The sequence below is a fragment of the Oncorhynchus tshawytscha genome, linkage group LG26 (assembly GCF_018296145.1).
Source record: "Oncorhynchus tshawytscha isolate Ot180627B linkage group LG26, Otsh_v2.0, whole genome shotgun sequence".
Lineage (NCBI taxonomy): Eukaryota > Metazoa > Chordata > Actinopteri > Salmoniformes > Salmonidae > Oncorhynchus > Oncorhynchus tshawytscha.
This window is the reverse complement of record NC_056454.1, coordinates 27,356,391-27,383,246: the sequence shown is the minus strand read 5'-3', so window position 1 is coordinate 27,383,246 and position 26,856 is coordinate 27,356,391. Positions and strand designations below refer to the sequence as shown.

The following is a 26,856-nucleotide window of genomic DNA, read 5'->3' as shown; positions in this document are numbered from 1 at the left end:
TGCCGTGCGGTAGCAGAGAGAACAGTCTATGGCTTGGGTGACTGGAGTCTTTGAAAATTTTTTGGGCCTTCCTCTGACACCTCCTGCTATATAGGTCCTGGATGGCAGGAAGCTTGGCCCCAGTGATGTACTGGACCATACACACTATCCTCTGTAGCGCCTTACGGTTGGATGTCGAGCAGTTGCCATACCAGGTGGTGATGCAACTGGTCAGGATGCTCTCGATGGTGCAGCTGTAGAACTTTTTGAGGATCTGATGACCCATGCCAAATCTTTTTATTCTCCCTCGTCATGAATGTCTTGGTGTGTTTGGACCATAATAGTTTGTTGGTGATGTGGACACCAAGGAACCCTCGATCCGCTCCACAACAGCCCAGTCGATGTGAATGAGGGAGTGTTCAGCCATCCTTTTCCTGTAGTCCACGATCATCTACTTTGTCTGGCTCACATTGAGGGAGGGGTTGTTGTCCTGGCACCACACTGCCAGGTGTCTGACCTCCTTCCTACAGGCTGTTTCATCGTTGTCAGGCATATCATTGTTGTGTCGTCAGCAAACTTAATAGTGGTGTTGGAGTGGTGCTTGGCCACGCAGTGGTGGGTGAACAGGGAGAACATGAGGGGACTAAGCATGCACCCTTGAGGGGCCCCCGTGTTGAAGATCAGCGTGGGAGATGTGTTGTTACCTACCCTTACCAACTGGGGGCGGCCCGTCAGTCCAGGATCCAGTTGCAGAGAGAGGTGTTTAATCCCAGTGTACTTATCTTAGTGATGAGCTTTGTGGGCACTATGGTGTTGAACGCTGAACTGTAGTCAAAGAACAGCATTCTCACATATGTGTTCCTTTTTTCCAGGTGGGAAAGGGAAGTGTGGTGTAAGATTGAGATGGTGTCATCTGTGGATCTGTTGAGGCGGTAGGCGAATTGGTGTGTGTCTAGGGTTTCTGGGATGATGGTGTTTATGTGAGCCAAGACCAGCCTTTCAAAGCACTTCATGGCAGTAGTCATTTAGGCAGGTTATCTTTGCTTTCTTGGTCACAGGGACTATGGTGGTCTGCTTGAAACATGTAGGTATTACAGACTCGGTCAGGGAGAGGTTGAAAATGTCAGTAAAGACACTTGCCAGTTGGTCAGCTCATGCTTTGAGTACACATCCTGGTAATCCGTCTGGCCCAGCGGCCTTGTGAATGTTGGCCTGTTTGAAGGTCTTGCTCACTTTGGCTACGGAGAGCGTGATCACACAGTCGTCCGGAACAGCTGGTGCTTTCATGCATGCTTCAGTGTTGCTTGCCTCGAAGCGAGCATAAAATCATTTAGCTCGTCTGGCAGGTACGCGTCACTGGGCAGCTCGCAGCTGGGTTTCCCTTTGTATTCCGTAATAGTTTGCAAGCCCTGCCACATCCGACCAGCACCAGAGCCGGTGTAGTAGGATTCAATCGTAGTCCTGTGTGGACGCTTTGCCTGTTTGATGGTTCATCTGAGGGGCCAAAGCGTGATTTTTTTTTATAACCGTCCGGATTAGTGTCCTGCTCCTTAAAAGCAGCAGCTCTCGCCTCTAGCTCGGTGCGAATGTTGCCTGTAATCCATGGCTTCTGGTTGGGATATGTATGTACCGTCACTGTGGGGGGGGGACGTTGTCACTGCACTTGATGAAGCCTGTGACTGAGGTGGTATACTCCTCAATGCCATTGGATGAATCCTGGAACATATTCCAGTCTGTGCTAACAAAACAGTCCTGTAGCGTAGCATCTGCACCACCTGACCATTTACATATTGAGTGAGTCACTGGTACCTACTGCTTTCTACCTCAAAAGATCCAGTATCCCTGCACATTGTAAATCTACTGCAGATCTATAAATCGGCAGTAGAGTTCTGTCTTACTATCCAGATCTGTGCCCAAACAGTTCGAGCTTCTACTTTAAAAAATCCACCTTTTCAGAAATAGGATGTCTCTCACTGTTGCCGCTTGTTATAGACCCCCCTCAACCCCCAGCTGTGCCCTGGACACCATATGTGAATTGGTTACCCCCAATCTATCTTCAGAGCTCGTACTGTTAGGATACCTAAATTGGGATATGCTTACTTCTTCGGGCTAGGGGGCAGTATTCAGAAGTTTGGATGAATGAGGTGCCCAAAGTAAACTGCTTGTTACTCAGGCCCAGAAGCTAGGATGTGCATATAATTGGTAGTATTGGATAGAAAACACTCTAACGTTTCCAAAACTGTTAAAATAATGTCTATGAGTATAACAGAACTGATATGGCAGGTGAAAACCTGAGGATAATCCATCCAGAAATTTTTATTTTCAGCTCACCACTGATTACAATGGCTGGTAATTGGAATATAAAGGGAATACCTCCCAGATTGCAGTTCCTAGGGCTTCCACTAGATGTCAACAGTCTTTAGAAAGAGTTTCAGGCTTGTGTTTTGAAAAATGAGCTGGAATTTGTCGTTGTTCTAAGTGGCTACCATTTTGGCTGTAGTGTTTTTTGCCCATTCCGGTGAGGGTGCGTACTTCTTTATTTATCTCCGGTAATGGTCTCCGGAATTCTCTGTCTTAAATTTGATTGTTTATTTACATATTAGGGTACCTGAGGATTTATTAGGAACGTTGTTTGATATGTTTGGAAGAAGTTTATTGGTAACTTACTGGATTAATTTGTATGCATTTTGAACGAGGGAAACCGGTGGATTACTGAGTCAAGCGCGCCAATGAAACTGACGTTTTTGGGATATAAAGGACTTTATCGAACAAAATTACCATTTGTTATGTAGCTGGGACCCTTGTGATTGCAACCAGATGAAGATCTTCAAAGGTAAGTAATTTATTTTATCGCTATATCTGACTTTCGTGATGCCTCTGCTTGGTTGGAAAATGAATGTGATGCTTTTGTGCGTGGGGGCTGTCCTCAGATAATCGCATGGTGTGCTTTCGCCGTAAAACCTTTTTGAAATCTGACAAAGTGGCTGGATTAACAAGAAGTTAAGCTTTTAACTGATGTATAACACTTGTATTTTCATAAATGTTTACTATTACGATTTTTGTCATTTGTATTTCGCGCTCTGCAATTTCACCGGATGTTGGCCAGGTGGGACGGTAGCGTCCCAATGATCCGCAAGAAGTTCACACCGTCCGTCCTACAATCTAAACTAGATGCCCTCAATCTCACACAAATTATCAAGGTACCTACCAGGTACAACCCTAAATCTATAAACATGGGCACCCTCATAGATATCATTCTGACCAACTTGCCCTCCAAATACACCTCTGCTGTCTTCAACCAGGATCTCACCGATCACTACCTCATTGCCTGCATCCGTAATGGGTCCACGGTCAAACGACCACCCCTCATCACTGTCAAACGCTCCCTAAAATACTTAATCGAGCAGGCCTTTCTAATCAACCTGTCCCGGGTATCCTGGAAGGATATTGACCGCATCCCATCAGTAGAGGATGCCTGGTTGTTCTTTAAAAGTGCTTTCCTCACCATCTTAAATAAGCATGCCCCATTAAAAAATGTAGAACTAAGAACAGATATAGCCCCTGGTTCACTCCTGACTTGAATGCCCTTGATCAGCACAAAAACATCCTGTGGTTACTGCATTAGCATCGAATAGCCCCCGCGATATGTAACTTCTCAGGGAAGTTAAGAACCAATATACACAGTCAGTTAGGAAAGCAAAGGCTAGCTTTTTCAAACAGAAATTTGCATCCTGTAGCAGTAATCCCAAAAAGTTTTGGGACACTCTAAAGTCCATGGAGAATAAGAGCACCTCCTCCCAGCTGCCCACTGCACTGAGGCTAGGAAACACTCACCACCGAGAAATCTACTATATTCGAGAATTTCAATAAGCATTTTTATTCGGCCGGCCATGCTTTCCACCTGGCTACCCCTACCCCGGCCAACAGCTCTGCACCCCCCTGCAGCAACTTTCGTATCATCTGAGATCCCTAAAGATTGGGGGAAACACTCTAGACCGAAACTGTTACAGACCTATATCCATCCTTCCCTGCCTTTCTAAAGTTTTCGAAAGCCAAGTTAACAAACAGATCACTGACCATTTCGAATCCCACCATAACTTCTCTGCCATGCAATCTGGTTTCTGAGCTGGTCATGGGTGCACCTCAGCCACGCTCAAGGTTCTAAACAATATTATAACCGCCATCGATAAAAAACAGTACTGTGCAGCCGTCTTCATCGACCTGGCCAAGGCTTTCGACTCTGTAAATCACCGCATTCTTATCGACAGCCTCAACAGCCATGGTTTCTCAAATGACTGCTTCGCCTGGTTCACCAACTACTTCTCAGACAGAGTTCAGTGTGTCAAATCGGAGGGCATGTTGTCTGGACCTCTGGCAGTCGCTATGGGGGTGCCACAGGGTTCAATTCTCGGGCTGACTCTTTTCTCTGTATATATCAATGATGCCGCTCTTGCTGCTGCTGGTGATTCTCTGATCCACCTCTACACATACGACACCATTTTGTATACATCTGGTCCTTCTTCGGACACTGTGTTAACAATCCTCCAAACGAGCTTCAATGCCATACAACACTCCTACAGTGGCCTCCAACTGCTCTTAAATGCTAGTAAAACTAAATGCATGCTCTTCAACCGATCCCTGCCCGCATCCGCTCGCCCGACTAGCATCAATTCTCTGGACGGTTTTGACTTAGAATATGTGGACAACTACAAATACCTAGGTGTCTGATTAGACTGTAAACTCTCCCTCCAGACTCACATTAAGCATCTCCAATCCAAATTTAAATCTAGAATCGGCTTCCTATTTCACAACAAAGCCTCCTTTACTCATGCTAACAAACATACCCTCGCAAAACTGACTATCCTACTCATCCTTGACTTTGGCGATGTCATTTACAAAATAGCCTGGATGTAGTCTATTTGGATGTAGTCTATCACAGTGTGACCTTTAGTTTTGTCACTAAAGCCCCATATATACTACCCACCACTGCGACCTGTATGCTCTTGTTGGCTGGCCATCACTACATATCCGTCACCATACCCACTGGCTCCAGGTCATCTATAAGTCTTTGCTAGGTAAAACCCTTATCTCAGCTCACTGGTCACGATAGCAACTCCCACCTGTAGCATGCGCAGGTATATTTCACTGGTCATCCCCAAAGCCAACACCTCCTTTGGCCGCCTTTCCTTCCAGTTCTCTGCTGTCAATGACTGGAACGAATTGCAAATGTCACTGAAGCTGGAGACATATCTCCCTCACTAACTATAAGCATCAGCTATCAGAGCAGCTTATACACAGCCCATCTGTAAATAGCCCACAAAACTACCTCATCCCCATATTGTAATTTTTTTGCTCTTTTGCACTCCAGAATTTCTACATGCACATCATCATCTGGACATCTATTACTCCAGTGTCAATTCTAAATTGTAATTATTTCGCCACTATGGCCTATTTATTGCCTTTACCTCCCTAATCTTACTACATTTGCACACACTGTATATAGATTTTTCTATTGTGTTATTGACTGTACTTTTATCCCATGTGTAACTCTGTGTTCTTGTTTTTGTCACACTGCTTTGCTTTATCTTGGCCAGGTCGCAGTCGTAAATGAGAACTTGTTCTCAACTGGCCTACCTGGTTAAATAAAGGTGAAATAAAAAATTAAAAAATAAATGAATAAATAAATAAATATGGTACTGGAACTGACCCTGTATAATATGGTATGCTTACTTACCTTATCATGTTCTTCTTATTTTTATTTCTTGTGTGTTTTTGTCCTACCTTGTTATTTTTATTATTACATTGTCATTGATTACTGCGTTGTTGGGGTTAGAGCTTGCAAGAAAGGCATTTCACTGTACTTATGTATGTGACATTAGAACTTGAAAATGTAATCTCTTACACACCAAACTAACATTATTGCAGAGTTAGAGAGACTAGAGTAGAGAAACCTTGTCCTGTCCTGGTGTTATTGGACATATTTATGTGTTTTCTAGTGCTAACTGTTTACTCAGTTAGTGTAGGCTGAGCTGGAGCATGTTGTGTGAAACTGGACCACATAGGAGTGTTGAGCTGAACGCTGTTGACGCTTTAATGGTTCATTGCTCTCATGGCTGGAGGTATTGTGTGTCTGAGTGTAGAGAGAAAGTGTGAGTGTGTGTGTGTGAGAGAGAGAGAGAGAGAGCAAGCGAATTGTAGACACTTAGTGAGAGTGTCTGTGGTGGAGACATTCTCAGGAGCGAAGGAGACTGGGTTAATGCTCTAAGCCTTGACCTCTAACTCCTCGTCAGGAGGTGCAGAGAACGACGGGGGTCACCAGGGTCAAGGGGGTTCTCCAGGGAAGGGCTTGTCCAGAGATCGTGGCATGGTGCTAGAGGTGGCATGCTGCTATCATGTGATTCACAGTGGGGAGAAGTTAAAGGTCAGGGAAGCGAGGCGTGTTGGATGAGATGAAGACATCTCTACCTTTCTCTCTCTCTCTCTCTCTCTCTCTCTCTCTCTCTCTCTCTCTCTCTCTCTCTCTCTCTCTCTCTCTCTCTCTTCTCTCTTCAACTCACTAATCTACCATTCCCTCTCTCTTTCTTTGTCTGTCTCTCTCTCTGTCTGTCTCTCTTTCTCTCAATCTATCTCTTTCTCTATTTTTCTCTGTCTCTCTCTCCAAATGATTTACTTTTCTTCAGGGAAACACACTACTCTGCTATAAATTCTTTGCTGGCCCAGGTGATTCCTGCCTGCTTTTATCATCAAGCCTAGAGTTTCTGTGTGGTGACTCTGTCCTTTCGCTCAGGCACTTACGTCACCCCTCCCCCTTTCACCTCATCTAGAAGTCGCCTCACTCTGCTCCAGCTTTACCACTCCAGGGCTACAGTCAGTCCCTACTGAGGCACAGCACAATATGGCCTGCAGCAGTGAAATGGATATGGGAGGAGGGGAATATTAGAAACTTAACGTAGTTTTAGCAATAATGACCCTGTTTTTAATGGCCACCAGCCACCGTGTCACCATGCAGGAGACATTTCCTGATATGGAGAGTTTTATAAGACAGTGCTTCATTTCTCTTATTATTCCCAATAACATGGAGTCCTTTACTACCTTCTACAGCTGGTGTTATATGCAATCTATACATATTCACTATGGTCATTGTCCACACTAGAACTTATGCATGTACAGTACATGCCTCCATTTGTCCTTCCATATTCAACCTCCTCATTCTCAACAACCATGGCACCCTCCAGAACCTTCTACCATATGTATGAGAGACAAGGTCTGTTGCCCTTGCTTTCCATTAAAACCATGGAGTGAGTTTTGGAAAGATCACACTGATGTTATTTTTATAAGACCCCATCTCCCCTGCTACGGGGTCCGTCCACTCTATGAGTCACTGGATACACTAGATGACTCATATTAGATAAGCAAAGATTGTGAACCGAAGAGAGGTGTGTGTGTGTGTGTGTGTGTGTGTGTGTGTGTGTGTGTGTGTGTGTGTGTGTGTGTGTGTGTGTGTGTGTGTGTGTGTGTGTGTGTGTGTGTGTGTGTGTGTGTGTGTGTGTGTGTGTGTGCGAAGTGAGTGTAGTCTCCTCAGTCAGATAGTGTGGATTATAAATCCATGTCAGTAGTGATGTCTTCATTCAAGACGTAACCATGGAGAATTGGCAGCAGTGTATTGGTGCCTTGTGCACTTAGACTTAGGTCTTTCACCATGAGTTGACAGGACGGCTAACACACACACTGCGCCGTCAATCACACCACTTCGCAGAGTGTCACTGGTGTTGGTCTGGACAGTGTTTGACTGGAGGAGAAGTCAAGCTATTGCTAATACTTGTTGCTGAGACACGCAACACACACACCATCAGGTCCAAACACACTGTTTGATTTTATCACCCGGTCAAAGTTCAAACATTACATAAGTCAATGAGATTTGTGTAAAGTTCCCCCTTCCTGTCTCTTGACAAGGGGTTACAATTAATTTGCTTTTCCCTTAGATTGTTGTCATAAACTACAAAACCTTTTGTGCCCCTAAGATAAGTCAAGCACTACTTGGGGTTGGACAGGTGCAGACAAATTGATAATAAATTAAAAGATATTGGTCGCTGGGCCTCAATAACAAATTAGTTGAAATATGCAGGAGAGCTGTTGGCCATTTATTGTTGGAGTGGAGATGACAGGCAGACAGCAGTACACACACACACACAAACACACATATGTTAACTAGAGCAAAGAAAAAGGACAGTGTTATATATGGATGTATAATGTCTGCCTAGGGGATGCAGTGCACGAGCATCACTCTAGAGCTTTTCGCTGAGCTACAGAAAATCTTCGTCCCATCAAAACACAAGGGGAGTAAAGATGTTGTTAGAACAGGGGTGTGGGTGTGTCATCTGAGGGACATGTCCTCTTGGTCTGGTTACAACACACATCTGGACCAGGGTGACCTTATGTCCTGGCAGCAGCCTCCAGTAACCTTGACACACCCCACCTCCGTGTGTGTGTGCATGTGTGTGTGAGAAAGAGAGAGACTACAGAAAGCCAGTGTGACCATAATCAGGATAAGTAGTAATGGAGGTGAATAGGGATATTTACATATTGTGATATTATTTTGGACAATATTATATAGATACTTTTACTCCAAGTATCGATTTGTAGTTGTTGATTTTGCTAGATAGCGCTAGCTTGAGATAGTCGGCTGTACCTGCGCCAAAACTCCAGTATTTTTCATCATATAGCTTGTTCTCCATCTTCTTTTTAAATAGTGAGCCAACATGACTGAGCCCCCCAAAAGTATCATGCTCCCTCTTGTCTCTCTGCAGCAGTCATATAGTGAGCAATATGTATGGAACATCAAATCACAATATAATCGCAGGATCTAATCTCAATACATACAGAATCATGTAAATCGTGAGAATCTATTGATAATATCGTATTGTGAGGTCCCTGGCAATTACCAGGCTTAGATAAGAGGGTGGTGCCACTCATTAGGCATTCTGTTTGGCTAGTAGGCCTGATATAGTGATGGAGGGCTCATCAATATTCACCATTCTCTCCCTAAAGGCATGCTGGGACATTAGTATGCTGTGTTGTGCTGTTGTCTCCCAGGGTTGGGTTTAGAGACCTTATCCCACAGCAGCCCCCCGAGAATAAACAACAAGCATTGTCTATGAAAAGTCAACATCTCGCTCCACAGGACTGTTCCCTAACAAAGATGGCCATGTATATGTGGTGTGTAGATGCAAACGGCCTCTATGCCCAATTTATCAACATCACATGACACAATGGGATTGTTAGTCAGTCATCCATCAGCTTCAGTGGACCAGGAGTTCAGCTGCCAATCAACCATTCAGGGGGAGGGGGGCTGAATATGGAAGTCTGGTATCTTTATAGAGGGAGAGAGCCAGGGAGAGATATTACAGGAAGGTGTTCTGTATGTGGGGGGTTCTATGACATAGGCATTTCCCAGATATATTAAGAAAAGCATGTAGAGAAGAAGGTGATGAGGTCTTCTATATGGTCCTATGTTTATATATTATCCCAGCCCCCGTCCCCGCGGGAGACCTTTTGGTAGGCCGTCATTGTAAATAAGAATTTGTTCTTAACTGACTTGCCCAGTTAAATAAAGGTTAAATAAATAAAAATCGAATTATAATATCGCGTTGAAGCTCATATTTTGTCTGTTATGGTGTTAATTACGGTTATATTCCAGAATTTTTAGGGGGGTACGAGGATATGAACCTCCCCAATTTTCCCTCCTACAAATTCCAACCTGGTTTTGAATCATGGTTTCTGCCTTTAAAAGTCATCCAGAAGCAATGAATCAATAGCAAACTGAAGACCTTAGTCTGTGATTGAATTGGTTTTCTAGTTCCCTCGTTCTTTTTGGAATAAAAAGAGTTGTAAAAAGACCAAGGTACTTCAGAGTCAGTCAGTCTTCCGTTAGTTAATTACTTACAGTACATAACTGATTAATTACATGAGTCAATGGGAAATGTATGTGTTTTTGACTGACTGTGGAATATGCATGTGGAGGGATATTCCATGGCAAGCTTTTGGTGCTTCCAAGTGTTGGGAGGGAACTGTTTGAATGGAATTCTCTGGGGTTGGGGGTCAAGATGATGGGTGTGTGTGTGTGTACAGGGTCATTATCTCTTGAATGTGAGCTGAGAATCGGATCTCACAGCCTGATGTAAACAGGAAAGGACAGAGCCCTGCAACGATTTCCTTTGTTCCCCGTAAAAATGCCAACTTGTTCCATCTGCTGTACTTGCCCATGGCAGATATTGACATCATTCAGGAAGATGTATCTTTCTCTAGAACCTGATACAGTGGTTATATCTGTGTATTTCTCTGTGTTTTTTATGATCGGATGACTGTCATTGTTCTCTTCCCGCTCTTGGACAAGTTGTCCCTTCCAAAGTTAACACACACATCTTCTTGATATTCTAATAATAATAATATCCAGGAAAAGTTATTCTCTTGTTCAAGTGGATATACACTACATGACCAAAAGTATGTGGACAGCTGCTCATCGAACATCTCATTCTTAAATCATGGGCATTAGTATGGAGTTGGTCCCCCCCTTTGCTGCTTTAACAGCCTCCGCTCTTCTGGGAAGGATTTCCACTAGATGTTGGAACATTGCTGCGGGGACTTGCTTCCATTCAGCCACAAGAACATTAGTAAGGTCGGGCAATGAGGTTAGGCGATTAGGCCTGGCTCGCAGTCTGCGTTCCAATTCATCCCAAAGGTGTTCGATGGGATTGAGGTCAGGGCCCTGTGCAGGCCAGTCAAGTTCTTCCACACTGTTCTCGACAAACCATTTCTGAATGGACCTCGCTTTGTGCATGGGGGCATCCAACTGTTGCCACGAAGTTGAAAGCACAGAATCGTCTAGAATGTCATTGTATGCTGTACCGTTAAGATTTCCCTTTACTGGAACTAAGGGGTTCTAGCCTGAACCATGAAAAACAGCCCTAGGCCATTATTTCTCCTGTTTGTTTATGAAGATTGCATGGCTGTGTGCTTGAGCAACGGGTGTGGCTGAAATAGCCGAATCAACTAATTTGAAGGGGTGTCCACATACGTTTGTATATATAGTGTATTTTCTAATAGTGTGATCTACTGATCTGTGGCTAACTCACACGTACATGTATATACACAACATGGCCAAAAGTATGTAGACACCCCTTCAAGTGAGTGGATTTGGCTATTTCAGCCACACCGTTGCTAACAGGTGTATAAAATCGAGCACACAGCCATGCAATCTCCATAGACAAGCATGGGCAGTAGAATGGCCCGTACTGAAGAACTCAGTGACTTTCAATGTGGCACCGTCATAGGATGCCACCTTTCCAACAAGTCAGTTCTTCCAAATTCTGCCTGGCTAGAGCTGCCCCGGTCAACTGTAAGTGCTGTTATTGTGAAGTGGAAACATCTAGGAGCAATAACTGCTCAGCCGCGAAGTGGTTGAGAACGGGACCGCCGAGTGCTGAAGCAGGTAAAAATCATCTTTCCTCGTTTGCAATACTCACTACCAAATTCCAAACTGCCTTTGGAAGCAACGTCAGCACAAGAACCGTTTGTCGGGAGCTTCATGAAATGGGTTTCCATGGCCCGAGCAGCCGCACACAAGCCTAAGATCACCAAGCGTCGGCTGGAGTGGTGTAAGGCTGTTTTTTTTTTAGATTGGTGTTTAAGAACTTGACTGGCCTGCACAGAGTCCTGACCTCAACCCCATCGAACACCTTTGGGATGAAATGGAACACCGACTACAAGGAAGGCCTAATCGCCCAACATCAGTGCCCAACCTCACTAATGATCCTGTGGCTGAATGGTAGCAAGTCTCCGCAGCAATCTTCCAACATCTATTGGAAAGCCTTCCGAGAAGGGTGGAGGTTGTCATACCAGCAAAGGTGGAACAAACTACATATTAATACCATGATTTTGGAATGAGATATTCAACGAGCAGGAAATGTAGTGTACCTTAACAGCAGTCCTGTGTTTAGCCATGCAAAATGTGTTGTGTTTAATAAAGACTGAAGGAGATGATTGACTCCCTCCTCTTTGTCATCATTACATTTACATTGTAGGTATTTATCAGACAATCTTATCAAGAGCAAATTACATAGTGAATTAATACATTTTCATAATTTTTCATACTGGTCCCCTGTGGGAATCGAACCTACAACCCTGACGTTGCAAGCACCATGCTCTACCAACTGAGCAAATCAGCCACACACACATGTACACACAAACGGGTGCACACACACCCATCATCACCCATTAGGGGCGGCAGGTAGCCTAGTGGTTAGAGCATTGGACTAGCAACCGAAATGTTGCAAGATTGAATCCCCGAGCTGACAAGGTAAGAATCTGTCGTTCTGCCCCTGAACAATGCAGCACTGTTCCTAGGCTGTCATTGAAAATAAGAATTTGTTCTTAACTGACTTGCCTAGTTAAATAAAGGTTAAAAAAATATATAAAAAAATCTTAATCCCCAATCCAAGAGAATTCCCTTCAAACAGTTCCCTCCCAACACTGGGAAGCACCAAAAGCTTGCCATGGAATATCCCTCCACATGCATAGTCATTCAAAAACACAGATACTGTACCTTTCCCATTGACTTGTGTAATTAATCAGTTACGTACTGTAAAGAATTAACTAATGGAAGACTGACTGTCTGAAGTGCCTTGGTCTTTGTCTTTGACGTTATTTTACAAATGACATTATCCCAGCCACACGAGGATAACACCATCTGTCTAATGTCACAGCTCAGATCGCCACTCTATACATACACCAGGGCTGTAAGGCTATGTAAGCCCTAGCTGAGGAAGTGGATAACCTTGTTAAAATGAGACTAGGGTTCATTCATTCCCAAAGATTGGAAAGCAGCTGTGGTCATCCCTCTCTTCAAAGGGGGGAACACTCTTGACCCAAACTGCTACAGACCTATATCTATCCTACCCTGCCTTTCTGAGGTCTTCGAAAGCCAAGTCAACAAACAGATTACCGACCATTTCAAATCCCACCATACCTTCTCCGCTATGCAATCTGGTTTCAGAGCTGGTCATGGGTGCACCTCAGCCACGCTCAAGGTTCGAAACGATATCATAACCACCATCGATAAGAAACAATACTGTGCAGCCGTATTCATTGACCTGGCCAAGGCTTTCAACTCTGTCAATCACCACATCCTCATCGGCAGACTAGCCTTGGTTTCTCAAATGATTGCCTCGCCTCGTTCACCAACTTCTTCTCTGATAGAGTTCAGTGTGTCAAATCGAAGGGCCTGTTGTCCGGGCCTCTGGCAGTCTCTATGGGGGTGCCACAGGGTTCAATTCTTGGACTCACTCTCTTCTCTTTATACATCAATGATGTCGCTCTTGCTGCTGGTGAGTCTCTGATCCACCTCTACGCAGACGACACCATTCTTTATACTTCTGGCCCTTCTTTGGACACTGTGTTAACAACCCTCCAGACGAGCTTCAATGCCATACAACTCTCCTTCCTTGGCCTCCAATTGCTCTTAAATACAAGTCAAACTAAATGCATGCTCTTCAACAGATCGCTGCCTGCACCTGACCGCCTGTCCAACATCACTACTCGGTTCTGACTTAGAATATGTGGACAACTACAAATACCTAGGTGTCTGGTTAGACTGTAAACTCTCCTTCCAGACTCACATCAAACATCTCCAATCCAAAGTTAAATCTAGAATCGGCTTCCTATTTCGCAACAAAGCATCCTTCACTCATGTTGCCAAACATACCCTTGTAAAACTGACCATCCTACCGATCCTCGACTTCGGCGTTGTCATTTACAAAATAGCCTCCAATACCCTACTCAATAAATTGGATGCAGTCTATCACAGTGCCATCCGTTTTGTCACCAAAGCCCCATATACTATCCACCACTGCGACCTGTACGCTCTCGTTGGCTGGCCCTCGCTTCACACTCGTCACCAAACCCACTGGCTCCAGGTCGTCTACAAGACCCTGCTAGGTAAAGTCCCCCCTTATCTCAGCTCGCTGGTCACCATAGCAGCACCCACCTGTAGCACGCGCTCTAGCAGGTATATCTCTCTGGTCAACCCCAAAACCAATTCTTCCTTTGGCCGCCTCTCCTTCCAGTTCTCTGCTGCCAATGACTGGAACGAACTATAAAAATCTCTGAAACTGGAAACACTTATCTCAAAACACTTAGCTTTAAGAACCAGCTGTCAGAGCAGCTCACAGATTTCTGCACCTGTACATAGCCCATCTATAATTTAGCCCAAACAACTACCTCTTCCCCTACTGTATTTATTTATTTAGCTCCTTTGCACCCCATTATTTCTATCTCTACTTTGCACATTCCTTCACTGCAAATCTACCATTCAAGTGTTTTACTTGCTATATTGTATTTACTTTGCCACCATGGCCTTATTTTTGCCTTTACCTCCCTTATCTCACCTCATTTGCTCACATTGTATATAGACCTTTTCTACTGTATTATTGACTGTATGTTTGTTTTATTCCATGTGTAACTCTATGTTGTTGTATGTGTCGAACTGCTTTGCTTTATCTTGGCCAGGTCGCAGTTGTAAATGAGAATTTGTTCTCAACTTGCCTACCTGGTTAAAAGGCGAAAGAAAAAAATGAAGAAAATAAACAAATTACACAACCAAAGGGATCCACACTTCCTCTCCCTCTGACCCCAAACAGTAATCATCCTGACCCATTGGCCCATTGGGAGCTAACCTGAAATGATCCCTCTACTGTATGTTGAACTGGTTGTTCCAACCCCATGTGATGTGTTTACCTGGTTATTCTAACATGTATGTGTGTTGACAGGGAGAACTGCCTGTCTCCGGTCAGCCCAGAGACGTGTCCCCTGGTGCAGGCGTTCCTCTCCCCAGGCAGGGTGTTCCTGGCCCACGCCCACACCCAGCTGAAGACTGGCCTGCAGACGCAGGAGAGACACCTCTTCCTCTTCACTGACACACTCCTCATCGCCAAGGCCAAGTGAGTCTGTGTGTGTCTGTGAGAGGGGGGGGGGAGCAAAAGAGCGGAAGGCAACTGCTAAAAACTGCATTCCATCCCTCTCTTCCCTACTCAAGTCAAAAAACCCTGTCTCCCGGGACTGTGAGCCCTATACTTCCCTCCCTCATTCCTCCCTCCCTCCCCTCCTATCGTTTCTATCCGGCCTATAATTACCTCTCAGCCAATTAAATCCATCTGAGGCCGTGCCCAGATCAGAGACCACTCATCAGGGCCAAAGGGGCTCCCCACCCAGAACACAACCTTCAGGCAATGCTCCAGATATTTTCAGGGTGTTGATGCAACATTGCTGTGATGTTGTGGCAGCAAAACAGGGCCTCTCTCTCCAACCAACTGTATATTCAACATCATGTGCCTCTGGGTGGAGCTGACCCATACATAGTGGAGACAGCTATAATTGGCTTTATTACATTCTGGGTTAAAAAGAGTATGATAGGAAAGTGTGTGTGTGTATCGGGAGTGTTCACAGACATAGACACGTGTACATACAGCAGGTTTGCTGTAGGAATGTTGAGAATTCCACCATTGCTATTAATAAACGTATGTGCTCAGAAACGTGATTCTGCGCGTGTATGCTGGTGTGTTAAAATGTGGGACCCTCTCGTGTTTGCTGCAGGTCATCCACCCACTTTAAACTGAAGGCTCAGGTGCGATTGTGTGAGATGTGGACAGCAGGCTGTATGGAGGAGGTGTGTGAGGGCAGCACCAGTCTAGACAGGAGCTTTGTCATGGGCTGGCCTACCTTCAACTGTGTTGCCACATTCAGGTATGCGCACACACACACACACACACGCTTACTGTATGTAGTGAGAATGTCCCTTTAATAAATCCTCATTGAGTATGTAGTAGGTATGCAAAATTTCCTTCCGTAGGAAGGCTGGGCAAGGACATGAATATTCATGCTAGCTGCCGGCATGAGCAGTTAGCACTGACCGAACAACTTGGGAAATGCAGCGTCAGCTTGATCACCAAATTAATTGGGAAATAAATGAAAGCCTCACCAGCTAGTGACCAACCTATTTTAGTTTCACTGTCCGATCATTCAAAAAACAAGCCCACAAATTGTTATTTTTACCTTCCCACAAACGGTCTGGTATGTGTTGCTTGATGGTATGCTTGATATGAGCAAGTTAACCAAAATGTATCAAAGAATAGGTAATGCATCCACAATTAGTTACTGCCTGGCCAGTGATATAGCTAACTACATTTCAGTAATTAGCTATCCTCCTAAATGCGGTAGTCAGTGTGTAAACTAAAAGTGAGTTGAAATTATTTGTCTGAATACGAACTAGTCGCCAGATATTGTTGCCCATGATGTAATCATGTCTAACCAGTTGGCTAATGTATCGTATGTGCCCATAAGCTCCCAAGTCTAGATAGCTGTGTCTTGGCATCCACGATTAGTGAGCTAGCTAGCTAGTTTGGCTACTGCATGGCCAGTGTGAGCGAGCATGCTAGCTAGCCAGTAAGCTAGCTACATTTCAGTCAATAGCTATCCTTCTAAATGTGCTGGTCACTGGATGAGTTGAACATATTTGTCTGAAAACAAGCTAGTAGCCAGTTGTTGTTGCCCATGGTGGAATAATATCTAACCCACTGGCTCCTGAATCCTATGTCCCCATGAGGTCTCGAGTCTAGCTAACTTTAGGTAGCCCGGGCCGCACATTAGCACTTTGCTATCTGAGCTGTTTTATAAAATGGCTGATAGCAAGCCCTCCTCTGCGACAATGTTATTGGGGCGTTAGAATTTCAGATTCATATGTCATTTTTATGTTAATTGTCATTCAATGTCGTGGTTACTATAGGTTTCAGACCCGAGTTGAAAGAAATTGTTTGCCATGTTTTGGTGAGGGGTCAGAGTGACGTCACGCACCCAAGAATCCTCAACCAATCACCCGACGGATATTAATGACTTTGCCTCCGGGTACCGTACGAAAGGAAATTTAGTGTGCAGTACAGGACTGTCTCAGAAAAAGAACAACCACTAGAACAGTAAATTATCATCCCAACACCGCACCACAACCAGAGTCATATTCCTAGTTTTAAAAAAAACGACTCTGACCACAGAGAGCTAGTTGTTATAAAATATCACAAACACACTATATGCCTTGATACCAGGAATTAACAGAAAAAATACAGTTTTACAGGGACACGTTATGTAAGAGAAGATGAGAAAAATAATATTGGTTATTGGTTCTCTCTCTCTCTCTGTCTGTCTGCAGTTCTGTGGAGCACAAGGAGAAGTGGCTTTTTCTCATCAAAAGGTAACCAGAAATCACGGATGACGATATTGTTCATAACTTCCTCTGATACTAATAGTCTATGGCTTGACTTCAGTGGCTTGAATAATGTGTTTAGTCTTGCTTGTGTTAAAGAAGGTATTGTTTTTTATGCTAACTTCCTCCTTCGTTCCTCTAGTCGAATAAACGAAGAGAAAGAGAAGGATGACCCCAAGACCATTCCTCTGAAGATATTTGCAAAGGACATTGGGAATTGTGCTTATGTAAGTACTGTTTATGTATGGGTGCAGGTGTGTGTGTGTGTGTGTTCCGTCATGTGTCTGCATTTTTCTAATGTTTTTGTCTTCCCCCAGGCTAAGACTCTAGCTGTAAGTAATTCAGACAGCACCACTGATGTCATCCAAATGGCACTACAGCAGTTTGGCATTTCGGGCTGTGTGAAAGACCACCAGTTGTGGGTGAGCTCCATTAAAGATGACTCCCCCTACCCGCTCATTGGTGAGTTCAACTCCTTTACCCCACAACCCATTACACTCACATTAAACCCAGCCATATCTCTATTGTTTAGTTTACGGTACAAGTTGACCCTAGTCAGTGGTCAAGGGAAACTTTTACAATACGTACTTAGTACCTACTCAACCTACACTACCGTTCAAAAGTGGGGTCACTTAGAAATGTCCTTGTTTTTGAAAGAAAATCCTTTTTTTGTACATTAAAATAACATCAAATTGATCATAAATACAGTGTAGACATTGTTAATGTTGTAAATGACTATTGTAGCTGGAAACTGCAGATTTTTTATGGAATATCCACATAGGCGTACAGAGGCCCATTATCAGCAACCATCACTTCTGTGTTCCAATGACACGTTGTGTTAGCTAATCCAAGTTTATCATTTTAAAAGGCTAATTGATCATTAGAAAATCCTTTTTCAGTTATGTTAGCACAGCTGAAAACTGTTGTCCTGATTTAAAGAAGCAATAAAACTGGCTTTCTTTAGGCTAGTTGAGTATCTGGAGCATCAGCATTTGTGGGTTCGATTACTGGCTCAAAATGGCCAGAAACAAAGAACTTTCTTCTGAAACTCATCAGTCTATTCTTGTTCTGAGAAATGAAGGCTGTTCCATGTGAGAAATTGGCAAGAAACTGAAGATCTCGTACAACACTGTGCACTACTCCCTTCACAGAACAGCGCAAAATGGCACTAACCAGAATAGAAAGCGGAGTAGGAGGCCCCGGTGCGCAGATGAGCAAGAGGACAAGTACATTAGAGTGTCTAGTTTGAGAAACAGACGCCTCACAATTCCTCAACTGGCAGTTTCATTAAATAGTACCTGCAAAACACCAATGCCATCCTGTCTTTCATCGTTGAAGAAACGGTCTATCACTCTGTCATACAGTACACGCCTTTATTTTTTGTTGTCGTAGTCTACCTGGCAAAAATGCTTGCTCGCTAGTCTAGAATCTATTCATGGGCAACGTTCGCTAGTTAACATTAGCCTTCTATATCTAGCTACATATTGAACTTCCATACTCTCAGGCCAGGGGCACAACAATGTATGAATTAATGGTTGGATCAGAATCGGCGTTATAATCATTGGCCATTACGGAGAATTAAAACCACAAGTCCAAATCCCTATCTCCATCCATGGCTAATTTAGGAAAGGGACAGTTTTAGCCAGGAGGCTTACTAGCCACCGGAGGACAACAACACAACGAGATGCAACAATTCACATTTTTTGTCACTGACGTATTCTCTCAATGGGATTTGATAGGAGTAATGCCAAATTCAAGCAGGCTTCCCTTGAGACTTTTTTTGGTGCGCCAGGACCATTCACAGCTGAGCTTGCTCAATTTAGCTCAACATTTATTGGCAAAAAATAAATAAAATTGTCAAGGCAGGCCAGATGCTCGTAAGCTTCCCTTGCCTTCAATGCTATGATAGGTAGCAACAATGTCATACTTGTTTGGACCAGACAGCATCAGATAGATGGCCTACACGTAGAGAGACAGAAGGATGCTGTTTCGCTCGCTCTGATGCTTTCTCCTGTGTGAGATACATTCAGCCTCTTGCAAATAGAAGGACAATTATGAAACGAAATAACGAAATATAAAACATTATTTCTATTTTTTTCTGGAAGCCTGGCCTCCCTTGGCATCCATGAATACATGCCAGTGTACCTTCTCCAACCTTTTACTCTGGAGTCAAAAGTTGCTGTTTTTTTTTTTTTTTACCAAAGAGGTATTTTCCTCCAGTTATTGACATAACGATGACGTAGATAAGAGACTAGCTGGGCGTACTGTAAACCTGGCCTGGTCACACCTCCAGTGAGACTCATGAACCCTGACCTCTAACATCTTGACCCTCTCAGGGCACGAGTTTCCTTTCAGTATCAAGATGAGTCACATTCGGGATGGAGGAGGTGGTGGAGGGAAGGATGCAGTTCCTTCTCCAGAGGGCCAGGGGGCGATGCTGCTGGACCAGTGTCTCCCTCCAGACACCCAGTGCCAGTTCATCCTCAAGTCCAGCCGGGTGGGTCCCAAACAGGCTCTGCTCTTAGGTAAGTGCCCCTTTACACACTGTGACCGACTCAACAGAAAGAAAGGGTTGCGTTTCCTTCAAAAAAATGTCTCCTCCCCTTTGCCCTTGTTTACTTCATACCTCCTTTTTTTTGTTGTTGCCTCAAACGTCTTTTATTCCATACTTTCAGAGAGAGTGAGAGAAAGAGTGAACATAGAGAGTGAACATAGAGAGTGAACATAGAGAGTGTGTGTGAGAGTGTTGTCCACGAGGATCGTTGAAGAGGCTCCACTGAATCAACCACAAGCCTTCCTTTAGATTCCTCTCTGTCGTTGTCAAGTTCTTACATAAGCCTCCATTTAAAATCAATACCCTCCCCTACCCGCTACATCAGCCTAATTAATTCAAGTGCTTTTTGAGGTTGGTTCCATTTCGGGTTTGATTATAAATAAAATGATGATGTGGATTGAATGCTGTAACAACATAAAAAAATGCAATAAAGTCCCATGATGGGAGTGACTGCCCATTCTTCACTTTTCTTTAAGAAATATTTCAGCTGTTTACATATGTTTTATTTTGCTGACTTTATTATTTCATTTCAGGTCATCTCATCTCTATAGAGCTGCTGTCTGACAAAATCACTATTTTAGTAGTTCTTAAAGCATACTTTTATGACTGCTGAATACGAACTATCCATCACTTAGATCATGTATTTTCAGGTAGAGGTACCTGGCGAAGCAACTGCTCTCTATCCCTCTCCATCACACATTCTTCTGTCTCTTCTCCATCTCCATGTCTGCCCCACACTAACATAACATAGCAGGCATAAATGAAACACACAGACCAGACAAGTAGGCACGCAATGGATTATGGTCATTGCATTTAATTACCACGTTTTCAGCGCTAAACTATGTAGAATATTGGCCTGTTGGAAACTACAATTCCCTACTACATCGCACAGTGCAGGCTTGATCTGATTTATCTGTGCAATGTGTGCATTGAGCTCACAGAAGAAACACAAACAAAATGGAATTCAAATAATTGAACCGACTTTGGACAATTAGTTGTTTAATATATATATATTTTTTATGATATGTGGTTAATTGCTTAGCACTAGTTTTACAAGTGTGCACGTGTGTGTGTATGTTAATAGTCCAACTAGACTGAGTGTGTCACTGATAGATTTGGGGGTCAATTCTGTCATAACACCATCGTTGTTTACTGATACATCTAAAAACCAGAGGTTTTTATTGGCTAGGAGAGAAATATGGCATCTGTTTAGCAACAACCCAACATGGATCTATTCAAGTCCATAAAAGGATCAAAACATTGCTCACACAACCAGCCCTCTATCTCTCTCTTGCTCTCTCTCTTTCTCTCTCTCTCTCTCTCTCCCTCCCTGGTTCCCTTTCTCTCTTCAAAATATCCCCCCTCCAAGATTTCTCACACTGGCGTATAATGATGCAATGCGTGTTTTACAACTTTATCAACTTGGGCCAGTTAAATAATGTTGGAGCGGCTCTGTAACAATGTTGTTTTGGATTTGGCTTCCAAAATGTAATTGAGTGTAAAGCTACAGTGGATTGTTAATATTCCGTTTTGATCGGACAGGGCCCTGAGCAGCTAGGGGTGTTGTGCCACTAACGTGGAAGGGCTTTTTATTGTCCCCCCCCACCCACACAAACACAGCATAAGCTGTGCATCACACACATTGAATGTTTTTTTTTACAGAAAGGCCAAGTAGACAGACACACAGTGACACACGGGTACAAACAGATACACACACACACACACACACACACACAAGCAACGTAAGAACAGACATCATGTCTGCACCGTAAGTCAAACAAACACACAGACAAAGGGTTCTTAGTCTTTCAGACACACACACACACACACACAGTACATAACATATGAACACTGACAGACCCACAGCTTCTTAACATGAACTACCCAGTCTCAGAAACATGGTTTTACTAAACACACACACACTCTCTCTCTCCAGACAGACATCCCCACCCTTCAGACCACTCTCTAGCCATGTCTCTTTCTGAATCAATGCCTCTTTCTTTCTTTATTTCTCTCTCTCTCTCTCCCCCCTCTCGCTCTCCTCCCCCTCTCTCTCCCCCCTCTCTCTCTCCCCCTCTCCCCCCCTCTCTCTCTCCCCCTCCCCCCTCTCTCTCTCTCTCTCCCTCTCTCTCTTTCTCTCTCTCTCTCTCCCCTCTCTCTCTCCCCTCTCTCTCTCCCCCCCTCTCTCCCCCCTCTCTCTCTCCCCTCTCTCTCTCTCTCTCTCTCTCTCTCTCTCTCTCTCTCTCTCTCTCCCTCTCTCTCTCTCTCTCTCTCTCTCTCTCTCTCGACCCTCTCTCTCTCTCGACCCTCTCTCTCTCCCCCTCTCTCTCTCTCCCCCTCTCTCTCTCCCCTCTCTCTCTCTCTCCCCCCCTCTCTCTCTCCCCCCTCTCTCTCTCTCTCCCCCTCTCTCTCTCTCTCTCTCTCTCTCTCTCTCTCCACCCCCTCTCTCCCCCCTCTCTCTCCCACTCTCTCTCTCTCTCTCTCTCTCTCCCCTCTCTCTCACCCCCTCTCTCTCTCTCCCCCTCTCTCTCTCTCTCTCTCCCTCTCTCTGTTGCTCTGTCTTTTCCCCTTCCTCTGCTCTCTCAAAACAACTTCCACTCTCCAACTCTTTCCCCCTCTCTTCCTCTCGTTGTGTTTTATTGAGCAGTAGGCCCTACTTAATGTTGAAATAATGTCTTAAATGTTGGAATAACCCCCCTCTCTGCAGAGCCAGGCCAGAAATCCTTTAAGAGGAAGAGGCCATTGATTAACTGGGCCTTCTGGAGGGGTTCCAGTAGCCAGCTGGACAGTGTCCCCCTGTCCCCCACCTCCCTGTCCCCTACCCTGGGATGCCTGTTCGGACGGTCTCTCAGTTCCATCTGCCCTCCTGACCACACCCTGCCCAAACCTGTCATGGACATGCTGGTGTTTCTATACCAGGAGGGTCCATACACCAGGGGTATATTCCGTCGCTCTGCAGGAGCCAAAGCCTGCAGAGAGCTGAGAGACAGACTGGACAATGGGACAGAGGACACACACACACTCACACACGAGTCTGTGTTTGTCACTGCTGCAGTCTTCAAGGTAGGACAGTACACACACACACACACACACACACACACACACACACACACACACACACACAGGGTCTGTGTGGATTAATCAGAGTCCAAAGGTTCTAGCCAGGCTTGTCAGATCAGATATATTGAGACATCAGAGAGAGGAGGTTTGAAGGATCGGTTTCATCCTGCTTCAACGATACACATCAAAATAATTCACTGCACAGCGCTAACACAGCTGCACCCTCACATACACATATTTACCACAGTATCTAGTGTGTGTGTGTTCGAAATCCCCATAGAAAGTCTTAGACAGACAGAAAGAAATGAAGTGATTGGAGCGAAGAGAACGCTCAGGTAGAAAAACACTCAATTCAATGCACGTTGGGAGGTTGGTGCCAATGGCTTTACTGTAAACCTGTAGCTGTATTAGATCAGGTAGAACAGAACACAGAGAGAGAGAGAGAGAGAGAGAGAGAGAGAGAGAGAGGGAACACATGCTGCTGTTCAGTTAGCTATATTACTATACCCACTCCAACCAACAAACCAATAATCCGTGAGCTGAGTGAGCTTTCCATTCTATTTTACATGCCATGTTTTCAGGTTCTAACATATAATGTGTCCCTGTGGTTGTGACCCAACAGGACTTCCTGCGGAACATTCCGGGCAGTCTGCTGTGTGTGAATCTGTATGAGCAGTGGGTTGCAGTGATGGCGCAAGAGGAGGAAGAGCAGAGGATGCAAGCCATCCACAGGTACTGGCATTCTCTGCAACACACCTTTACAAACACATACACACAGCGAAAACAAAGCTGCGGTGTAGGGGTGGCACAGGGAGAGAGAAGGAAAGAAAATGGGCTGTTTTGATCCAGAGGCATGAAAATAAAGTCCTTCTCAGGCCAAGAGGAAAAAAAGAACATAAAAAAAACAATGAAAATCTGAAGAATTATTTTCCAGAAGACTCTTAGACAAACAATAACATGACACAGCTCATCTGATGTCTTCTCTGGAAAGAAAATGTCCACAGGAATGTGACAAACTCTATAATCTGCTGGATTCTCAGAGGATGTAGCAATGTATTTGTGTGTGTAGAATATGAAAATGTATGCGCGTACTACTGTAAATGGCTTAAATGTAAATGTTTGTGAGAGGGGGGATGTGTCTGACACATCCAAAGTCTTACTAGATGTTGTTGATGTTGTGTATTCATCACTGATTATTTTGTCTGTTCTCACCACTCCCACCACCCCACCCCAGGTTGGTCCATCTTCTGCCCAGTGATAACCTGTTGCTACTCAGACATGTAGTTGCCGTGCTCCACTGTATCCAAGACAACGCAGGCGACAACCAGATGAATGCCTTCAACCTGTCAGTGTGCATCGCTCCCAGCATGCTGTGGACCCTGTCCCCCTGTAGCCCAGAGGGGGAGGCAACCAAGAAGGTGAGACTGGACCCTAAAAACGATTTTTAAGGTTTCCCTCTCTGTTAAGTTACTTTTTATATTTCTTCATTTTATTTTAATGTCTTCTTTCGAACACATAATTGTACCATACTTTCAAAGTGTATGTGTATTACTACCTAATACTTTTGCTTATATCACACACACACACACACACACACACACACACACACACACACACACACACACACACACACACACACACACACACACACACACACACACACACACACACACACACACACACACACACAGAGTTCCCTCAAATATTTTCCGGCACTGAGCAAATTCCAGATCTGCTGAGCGCAAACTGAGGCTGTACCCCCTTAAGTTACAGTTTTAACAGTGGCCATGTAGGCTACTGTGGCTATTTGATCACAATCTAGGCCTACCAGGGTGACCTACTATCAAAAACGGAGAAATGGAGAAAATGCATCCCCTAACATTTTAACATGGAAATAGCTGTTCTGTCATTCAGCCTGCAGTAGCAGACAATGTGTGGTGTTCAACGTAGGCCTACATTTCATGAGACTTTATGCAGGGCTTGACATGAACCTTTTTACCCTTCAGACAAGGAGGTGACTGAAAATGTTGTTGTGTTGTTTGATGCAAGAAACCACTTTACAAAAAAAATATCATTATTATTATCATACCATTATTACAGAGAATCAGACAAATTATTCTACCCTCTGCCTTTTGGCTACTTAGCTCTCAAAAGACAACATTGCCCTTTTAAGACAAAAAAAAGCTCTTTACCTGACTCCCTTTTCAATGTATAGAAATGGACATGTTTTGTGCTCTTGTAGGATGCAATTATTCCCTAATTACTGACTACAAATGATCTATAACTGGGCTAATAACTCAAATCAAATCAAATCAAATTTTATTTGTCACATACACATGGTTAGCAGATGTTAATGCGAGTGTAGCGAAATGCTTGTGCTTCTAGTTCCGACAATGCAGTAATAACGAACAAGTAATCTAACTAACAATTCCAAAAAAACTACTGTCTTATACACAGTGTAAGGGGATAAAGAATATGTACATAAGGATATATGAATGAGTGATGGTACAGAGCAGCATAGGCAAGATACAGTAGATGATATCGAGTACAGTATATACATATGAGATGAGTATGTAAACCAAGTGGCATAGTTAAAGTGGCTAGTGATACATGTATTACATAAGGATGCAGTCGATGATATAGAGTACAGTATCTACGTATGCATATGAGATGAATAATGTAGGGTAAGTAACATTATATAAGGTAGCATTGTTTAAAGTGGCTAGTGATATATTTACATCATTTCCCATCAATTCCCATTATTAAAGTGGCTGGAGTAGAGTCAGTGTCATTGACAGTGTGTTGGCAGTAGCCACTCAATGTTAGTGGTGGCTGTTTAACAGTCTGATGGCCTTGAGATAGAAGCTGTTTTTCAGTCTCTCGGTCCCAGCTTTGATGCACCTGTACTGACCTCGCCTTCTGGATGACAGCGGGGTGAACAGGCAGTGGCTCGGGTGGTTGATGTCCTTGATGATCTTTATGGCCTTCCTGTAGCATCGGGTGGTGTAGGTGTCCTGGAGGTCAGGTAGTTTGCCCCCGGTGATGCGTTGTGCAGACCTCACTACCCTCTGGAGAGCCTTACGGTTGAGGGCGGTGCAGTTGCCATACCAGGCGGTGATACAGCCCGCCAGGATGCTCTCGATTGTGCATCTGTAGAAGTTTGTGAGTGCTTTTGGTGACAAGCCGAATTTCTTCAGCCTCCTGAGGTTGAAGAGGCGCTGCTGCGCCTTCCTCACGATGCTGTCTGTGTGAGTGGACCAATTCAGTTTGTCTGTGATGTAACTGACTAACTAGCGAAGGATATGAACAAAATGTGCACACATGGCTACATGCAGCCTTCGTTTTGATCTCAAAACAAGCACATCTACAGTACTCATGACTGCTCATGCTGTAAACACAGTCCATTTCAAAGTAAATGGCACAGATCCATATATGGTAATGATCTATTTCCATATAGGCATACTGCAGCTCTGATTGTTTGTACCGCACCGGTCTGTATATATTAGGGGCTGAGTAGTGTGTGTCAATGCAATCAAATCCTACTCAGATGCGTTCTGCTTACAACAAACTCTCTTGCATAGTTAATTTTGTTTTGTTTGAAAGTGACTAATATTACATAGATTCTATCACAGTAAAGGGAAATGTTGATAGTGTTAACTGGGAAAACTCTAGAACAGTGTTCAGCAACCTTTTCGGAGTCAAGATCACTTTGAGTCAAAAGGCAAGCCAAGATCTACCGCACAGATTCTTTCTTTTACATGACTTAAAAAACGTAGGTCTATGTAACAGTTCTGTAGCAATGAGGTTTGTGCAGTAAGCTATAGGCCCGATTCATTATCACTGCTTATTAGCTTTGCTTGAATTCAGCATACATCTAAATAATTCAATTTTTATTTTACTGGGCTGATAGTGCCTGCATCTGATGGTCAGTCTCAGTGGAGGGACAGAGCAGCAGACT

General features: G+C 44.1%; 1 protein-coding gene across 1 annotated transcript in view; it reads left to right on the top strand.

Moving 5' to 3' along the window:
• Positions 1-26,856, top strand: part of LOC112225033 (rho GTPase-activating protein 20-like) — a 56,750-nt gene that overhangs the window by 20,554 nt on the left and 9,340 nt on the right. The window contains exons 3-11 of the mRNA XM_042306639.1: positions 14,802-14,972; positions 15,625-15,774; positions 17,231-17,272; positions 17,427-17,511; positions 17,602-17,746; positions 19,621-19,809; positions 22,546-22,901; positions 23,521-23,630; positions 24,133-24,316. Coding sequence (XP_042162573.1) covers positions 14,802-14,972; positions 15,625-15,774; positions 17,231-17,272; positions 17,427-17,511; positions 17,602-17,746; positions 19,621-19,809; positions 22,546-22,901; positions 23,521-23,630; positions 24,133-24,316 — 1,432 coding nt within the window. The remainder of the gene's footprint in view (positions 1-14,801; positions 14,973-15,624; positions 15,775-17,230; positions 17,273-17,426; positions 17,512-17,601; positions 17,747-19,620; positions 19,810-22,545; positions 22,902-23,520; positions 23,631-24,132; positions 24,317-26,856) is intronic.